Raw genomic sequence first — 8,312 nt, forward strand, 5'->3', positions numbered from 1 at the left:
ACATTTAAATTAGACAAGTCAGCATTGACTACTATAAATTTGTTGTATAGCTGAACTGTCAACTTCAAGACAATTTTTATTATAATATAAAGGCATTGCTTTATAAAACAGTTGTTGCTTTACTGCAACGCTGCCCAGATATGTTTTCATGAAACAATTACAGGTAAAATTACAGAAAATGTGTGCGAAACGTTCCAAATAGTATGTGGAACAGTGCTATGCATATCACTAATGGAATTACTGGAGCTATGATCCAGCTAATAAACAAGTGGAACGCTGCTGCGCATAAAACCCAATAAAAATAACCAAAACACTGTTCCATATATTTTATCTGGGGCGCAAGTTACACTTAAGTAAGCGGAACTTTTTTGCAAAAAAGTTCCGCTTACTAGCTGGAACTTATCTGGAACCAGATTAAGAGTGCACAGACAAGCTCCGAGCGTGTCTAGACATCATTGAAGCGGGGCCTTGTTCCATCCTGGTACCAAAGAGACCCGGCAGACTTGAAGGTCAACACAATCACCTGTCGCATCGAAGGCGCTACCAGCCGGAAATAACAGCAGGGCCATAATAACAGCAGCGCTACCGGCCATAACAGCAGGGCATCGATGTGTCGTTATTGCAGAGGGCTAGGTTTCAAATGTCAAATCTTGTCATATCAAATGGCGAGCCTGCTTTTGTACGGGGAAAGGATTGCCCATCTCTTCTCCCATTGTTCTCTCCCCTTAAAGCGGCTGCACAAGAGGGCCCCAGCACCACCACAGATGTAGCAGTTAATGGTTCTGTTTTCTACAGAAATGCGCAATGAAACAGCAAACACTACCTCCATGTCCTCACTGCAACAAATATATGCCTTCAAGTGCATCATTCCCTTAATAAAGTGAATAGCTTTCTAAAATCGTTTGGCTATCAAACATTGTCGATGGTTCCTGCACAATTGTTTAGCTAAACAGAACTTGTACCAAAGCACTTTTATGGGACATTACTGAGCTTATTGCTCATATCCCTAAAATGTACATAATGCTTTCTGCCAACTATGGTGCTAAACTATTGGGACAAAACAGGATAGCAAAGGAACTTGAAAGGAAATGGTTAAAGGGGTTGTCATGAGCGAAAGCAGACGACGCTTGGTGTGTACGTGCCTTGCGCCTTGGCGCCGAGAAAACAACCAAGATCGACGCCGAGCTCACGCTCGCGAAGGGGGCTCGAGCGATAAAGAAGGGTCAGGCCGTCCCTTCCTGGTCTCCACTGCGTCTGGATGCCTCTTACACCGCCCCGGAACCCATAGAAACCGACGGCCACAACGGCACGTCACATTTGGCGCCCAACTGCTCGGGGTGAGTTATGAAGACGTTTATTCCTTTTTGATGTGGGGTCGTCGCTCGCTGCGCGTTCCTTTGGTCGAAACATTGACTTTAGGACAGCGTCGGCTCTGTAAACCCAACATGGCGATCGCCCAGTGTTCCATCGATGTGTTCGAACAGTTGGATGACGCCGCCCGGGTGGAAGCCTACAGGACAGCTGTGTCCGAAGCAGGTGCCCTAAGAACCGAAGTGGATCAGCTCTGGCGCGATTGGAAGGACTGAAAATAATGTTTTCGGAGGGACACGACACAGCAAAAGAAGTTGACGCACCAAATCCACCTCTTGACCCGCAGTTTCAGGCAAGTCACGACTTCTTTTGCAACTTACTGGCTCCGATTATTAATATGTGGTTTTTATTGGTGCAAGGACCAGATATGGCCAAAGAGTGCCATGACAAATGGTGATGGTTTTTCAATGTACTATAAATAGAGTGGTATATGAGTTATAAATGGTTGATGTAACTGTGGCTGTAAAAAGGCCTAAAAGCAAGTCACTGGAGTTAGATAATTCTGGTTAATGGCGCGAAAGCGACAAAGGCTATGCTGCGCCAGTCACAAGACAGTAAAAAACCAATGTTAGGGCAGTAAACGCTGTGTTACTTTATAGTTGGTGTAAATAACCAGTTTCATCTAAAAGTTCAACAACTCGGTGAATGGCACTAGCGGGTCGTCTCCTAATAGTAAGGTGGGGTGTAAAGGTATATGTAAGTTACCTAGGTTGTGTATAAGTTTCTGTCTCTGTGTTTCTGTATGTGGACATGTCATAATAATGTGTATTACTGTAAGTGGTTCATGGCACTTCTCGCAAGTTGGTGGGTTTTCTTTTCGAAGTAGAAAATTGTGTGTTAGATGTGTGTCTCCAATTCAAAGTCGACACAAGATTACCTCATAGAACAGCTCTTGGTGACTGCATGATTTCCACTCGCCAAGCAGGGGTTTAGTCACATGCAACTTATTATTTATGCACGAGTTCCATTACCGTTGCCATCTTGATGCAAGGGCCTTACGAATCGTTTGGATACTGTCTTTGTACGGAAGTGTGTGTGAGTTATGTTTTGTGCACTGCCATGGATGCACATCTATCTGCTGCTTCATCCCCTGGTATCCCAAAATGGCTTGGGACCCAGCAGAATCGTTACAAAAGACCATGTTTAAGATGTCACCAAGTAGGGGTTCGCAGACGGAGTTTAAATTTAAAGCTCTCAGTGCACTTAATGAATCAGTATAAATTATAGCATTTTTCAGCTTCTCTGTGCCCCACAGGGGCGTCCTGCGCAAGGAGGTGTTTGGTGAGTTGCGTCACCACGTACCCGAGCACACAAGGGTTGGACCCTCCCACGCTTAACCGCGCGTGCTTAGCCGTGTCCGGGGAAAAGGGGATCCTGGGGGGGCGAGCCAATGCTGAGTGCTTGGACCTTTATGGCCCCTCGGCGGAGGCAACACACCCCTTTGGCCTCGGCTTCACATAGACAGCACCCCCGGGCTGACCCACCTGGGGGAAATCGGTAGTTGCCTTTTCCTGTCTCTCTCTCCCTCCAACTTTCGTCTTTCTCTCTCACTTTCCATCTCTCCTGTCTTCTCTTCGCTTCGTTTTACTTCCAATTTTCCAGGCAGCAAGGGTTAACCTGGTGTAATCTATCCAACCTTGGGTCTATTATATTAGGTATAGTGGCTATGTACAGCTGGCGTCTGCGTCTCCTTCGGTCTCATAGCGTCCCCTTGTTGGGCTCGGTGGTGGTTGGCCGGCATAGCCTCCAAAATGAACTAATTATCTATGGATGTACTGTTCTTCCCTCGTCTGCCTGATCGCCCTTTAGCAAAAGAGGAATGAATGAATGTGTGTGGTTTAGTGGCGCAAGGGCCAGGTGTGGCCAAAGAGCGCCATGCCAGTGTTTGTTAGTTCGCAGTGAAGTGATGAATTCTGAGAAAATGTGACGGGGCTGTAAGCGGCCTAAAATAGTCGCTGTAAAGTGCGTAAAATCAACATATAGTAAGATAATGGCCATGACTAGTGACGTGTACTATGACATAAAAAATGCATTGCTAAGAATGATAAGATATGCAAGATATGTAAGATATAAAATTGGCAAGAGACACTTCTACCTGAACATAGCCCTTGAAACACAAGGGCCTGGAGGTATGTGCTATACAGTACTATCACAGCGGCATCCTCTGGAGAGAGGATGCGCTACGAATGTATTGGGCTAATAACATGTAGAACAACTTCGTTCAAGAAAGCGAGGACTGCTTTGGTGTTGATGATGATTATTGTGGTTTATTGGCGCAAGGGCCAGATGTGGCCAAAGAGCACCAAGACGATGGTAGTGGTTTTGATAGTGGTACATGAATAGTGAACTATATGAACACTAGATGTGACATGGCTGTAAAGGGGCCTAAAAACAGTCCGCTGTAAAGTGCGTAAAATATATACGTAATAAGATTATTGGCAATGACTGATTATGTGTACTATGGACATGAACAATGCATTGCGAAGGAATGATACGACTTACAAAATATTAAAGATGCTAGACTTGGCCAGAAGCACAAGTGCCTAAACAGAGCCCTTGAAACACAAGGGCCTGGAGGTATGTGCTATAAAAAGAAAAGAACTATCACAGCAACATCCTCTGGAGAGAGAATGTGCTATGAACTTATTGGGCTAATAACATGTAGCACAACATCTTTCAAGAATGCGAGGACTGCATTGGTGCTAAAAAGCGGTTCTTTACCGAGAAACATAGCGGGATGGAGAGGGACACATTAGCGATATGCTAGCGGAAAATGTTTCTTTCTCTTTCAGCTTCCCGACACTCCAAGAGGACGTGGAGCACGGTGAGCCTCTCGCCACATCTACCACAGGTAGGAGGATCATTACCATTCAATAGAAAATTTTGAGTACCATATGTGTGTCCTATTCTGAGACGACAGAATAGGACATCAGTTCGTCGTGTTTAGTTGTACAGGGCCAGAACCCTACATGTGGCTTAATCAAGTGGAGCTTATTTTTGCTTCGGCGTCCCACAAGCGTTGCCAGTGGCTTCGCAGTTTGTTTCGTAGGAAAGGCTTCAGATCTGTGTAGGAAATAGTGGCGGCAGATTAATAGCTTGCGATGTAGTTGATGTGGCCAACTGGTCTGCTAGCAACATTGCCCTCGATGCCTCTATGACCAGGCACCCAGCATATTATCACATGTCTATGAGATTGGTAAATGTCACACCAAGAGTGAGTAAAGCTCAAGAAAAATAGGATTCTTATGCTTTTGTAGAGATGTAGCGCTTTTACAAGACTCAACGAGTCCTGAATATTATTGCCCTTTGTAGTTTCAATTTGTCTATATGTTTCACTGCAGAAAGTACTGCGTAGGCTTCTGCTGTGAAGATACTTGTTAGGGGGTTCAATACGTCAGATTAGAAAAAGAGGGGCCACCAGCCGCATAAGATACGCCAGCATGGGGACTTGGATGCGTCGGTGTAGAATTCCGAGCACGAGTACTTCGATTGAAGTTCGCGGAAATGCATTGCAATTTCGAGCTCGGGTGCGTGCTTTGTGACCTCTAACAAAGGATAGATCACACTCTATCACCTGCCACTCCCAGGGCGGGTGACATCTTAGCTGGAGGCATTAGGCTAGTTCTAGAAGTGGGACATCCATCTCTTCGCTGAGTTCTCTTACACGCAGTGAGGCCGCCTCACAGAGGGTCGATTATAGAAAAGCGTTGCACACTTCAAATCATTATGGTTACAGAACAAGGATGTTGCCAATCGGAGTGTACTTTGAGAAAATAGGTGAAGCTGATGTATGTTCTCTGGAGATGGAGTGACCACTCATTGGATTCTACGTATAAGCTTTCGACGGGGCTTGTTCTGAATGCGCCAGTGGCCAGGCGGATGCCTAGGTGGTGGACAGGATCTAGCATTTTTAGAGCGCTCGGGGCGGCAGAGTGGTATACTACGGCCCATAGTCCAATCGTGACCGAATGAGACTCTTGTAAAGATTAATTAGACACTTCCTTAGCTGCCCAGGATGTGCGAGATAAAAGTTTGCTGATACTTGGTGTTTTGTGGCGCAAGGGCCAAGTGTGGCCAAAGAGCGCCAAGACAATGAAGGTATGTTTGCCATGATCAGTGAGTTCCGATGACAGGATGCAATGTGGCTGTAAAGGGGCTAAGAACAAATCGCGGTATAGAAGCGTAAAAACATATATCGAATAGAATTAGGCAGTGACGTGTGGAATGATCTATGGGTAGTGAACGGATTAGAAATGGTCATGGTGCTTGAGTATTAAGAATATAAAGTAGCACGACGCCTACCGGAAGCCTTTGTAGACAAAGACCAGGCGGCACGTGCTTTCTTTAAAAAAAAATATACGCAGCAGCGGCCTCTCCAGAGAGGCCGTGCTACAAGTCACCGCATATATAAAAAGAAAAGTAGGTATATCCTTTAAAAACGCGATAACGGATTGGTATTTAAAGAGAGTTCATTGCCAAAAACATACATGGGGTAATGGTAGGTTCTGCCGTAATGATAATGAAAAATGTATTTTCCTCTGAGGCTCCAGTTCAGGGCATTGCAGGAGGACGTGAAGTACACTGAGTGGCTCGCCACATTCATCCAGACAGGCGGATCGCCACCGGACAATAAGTATGCGTGTGTACTGTATGTGTGTCCTTGAGTCTGCAAAGTGTAACTTGTGTGCGGGTGTCTTCGATTCTGGTGGCCAATGAGCGAGATGAGGCTTGATAGTGTGTAATTTGTTGCTCGTTTCTCTGTCCCACAGACGTTGCAGTAGGCCCTGACTTTTTCTTGAGAAAGGGTTTACGTCCATTACAGGGACAGCTATGGGTGAAGTGGCAGCGTCTTTGAACGGATGTGGCTAGCTTGTCGGCCAACTCATTGCCTTCGATCTCGCGGTGCCCTGGCACCCAGCAGAGCACAATTTGCTGTTTCGATACATACGCGGGCAAATGGTGGAATAAAGAGCTACAATTACGGGGTTTCTGTGCCTTAGAGTTTTTAAACATTTCAATACGCTCAAAGAGTCAGTATAAATGACTGCTTGGGTATGGTCTAACTGTTTGATGTTTAACCGCCGCCAGGATGGCGTAGGCCTCCGCTGTAAAGATGGTTGTTTGGGTGTAGAGCTCCCGCAGCCGAAAAGGATGGACGACCGCCGCGTAAGACACGCCAGCGAGCGACTTTGAGGCGTCATTAAAATATTCTGGACAAGAGACTTGTGCTGCAATTCGAGGAAGTGCATACGGATATGTACGACGGGCGCATGCTTGTGACCTCAATGAAGGACAGATCACAGTCAATCAGCTGCCACTGCCATGGCGGCAGCTGTACAGGAGGGGGCTTGACATTGTGTCGTGGAGGGACACATTCATTCTTCGGCAAGACTTCTTACTCGCAGTGCGTAAGGCTTCTCACGGAGGGGCGGTTCTGAAAGGTTTGGGCACTGGACAGATCATTTATTTGTGTAGGTAGGGTGCGTATTGTTTGAGTTCACTTTTAGGAAATATGCAAAGGAATACGTTCTCTGCAGATGGAGCGGACCATTTCATTGATTCAGCGTAGAGGCTTTCTACGGGGCTTGTTTGAACGCACCCGTAGAAAGGCGGATACCCAGATGGTGGACAGGGTCAACATCTTCAAGGCGCTCAGCGTCGCAGAGTGATATACAATGGAACCGTAGTCTATACGGGATCGGATGAGGCTCTTATAGAGATTCAATAGACATCTTGTGTCACTACCCACGCAGTGCGAGACAACACTTTCAGTAAGTTCATTGTTTTCAGGCATTTCGCCTTGAGAGTGTTTATGTGGTGGGTGAAAGTAAGCTTAGAGTCAAGTATGATGCCTAAAAACTTGCGTTCTTTGTTCATAGGTATTTGTTGTCCATACATTTCGATAGTGGATCTGCAACGAGACCGCTCTTCCTACTGAAAAGAACACAAGAACTTGTGGGGGTTTACTTTGAACCCGTTTTCGTCTGCCCGATGGATCCGATGGATCCTTGCCCTGTTTCAGGATAGGAATTATAATGGCCTCTTTCCAGGAAGACGGTATCTCGCCGGAAGAACATAAGCGTTGTAGAGAGAAAGGGGGTTTTCTGTGTTTCATGGGGATGATGATGATGTATGGTGTTTAATGGCGCAAGGGCCAAGTATGGCCAAAGAGCGCCATGCCAGTGTTTGTGGTTGTAGTGGAGCAATGAATTCTGCGAAGTAGATGAGGCGTGGCTGTAAAGGGGCCTAAAAATAATCGCTGTATAGTGCGTAAAATATACGTGTACTAAAATCATGGCAGTGACTAATGAGGTGTACTATGAAATGAGAATGCATTGAGAAAGAAGAATACTTATTTAAAATATTTAAAATGCAGTAATTGGCAAGAAGCACTACTGCCTAAACAGAGCCTTGAACCACAAGGGCCTGGAGGCATGTGCTATAAAAAAAATACTATCACAGCGGCATCCTAGGAGAGAGGATGCGCTATGAACTAGTTGGGCTAATAACATGCAGGACCAATCGTTCAAAAATTTGGCGACGGCTTTGGCATTAAAAAGCGGTTCTTCACCAAGAAACATAATGGGTTGAAGCGGGACATGATATTGGTACGCTTGTGGAAAATATTTCCTTCTTTCTGTTTCGGCTTCCCGGCACTCCACGAGGACATGGAGGGACGGTCAGCCTTTCACAAATCTACCAAGGTTGGGGGTTCGTCACCAGTAAGCAAAAAATTGTGGGTGCCATATGTATGTCCTATTCTGAGACGACAGAATAGGACATCAGTTCGTCGTGTTTTCGTTATGGGAGGCCAGAAACCTAAGTGGTTTAATGAAGTGAAGCTTATTATTTATTTCAGCATCCCACAAGCGTTGCCAGTGGCTTCGCAGTTCCTTTCGCAGGAAAGGCTTCAAATCTGTTGCAGGAAACAGCAGTTGTAG

The 8,312-nt window shown here is 45.8% G+C and overlaps 1 protein-coding gene across 1 annotated transcript in view; it reads left to right on the forward strand.

Moving 5' to 3' along the window:
* The first annotated feature begins 1,445 nt into the window (after positions 1 to 1,445).
* LOC125947212 (uncharacterized) overlaps positions 1,446 to 8,312 on the forward strand; it is a 20,253-nt gene continuing 13,386 nt past the window's right edge. Inside the window, exon 1 of the mRNA XM_049671616.1 lies at positions 1,446 to 1,536. Within this exon, the coding sequence (XP_049527573.1) occupies positions 1,446 to 1,536 (91 nt within the window). The remainder of the gene's footprint in view (positions 1,537 to 8,312) is intronic.

Source organism: Dermacentor silvarum, chromosome 7, assembly GCF_013339745.2.
Source record: "Dermacentor silvarum isolate Dsil-2018 chromosome 7, BIME_Dsil_1.4, whole genome shotgun sequence".
Lineage (NCBI taxonomy): Eukaryota > Metazoa > Arthropoda > Arachnida > Ixodida > Ixodidae > Dermacentor > Dermacentor silvarum.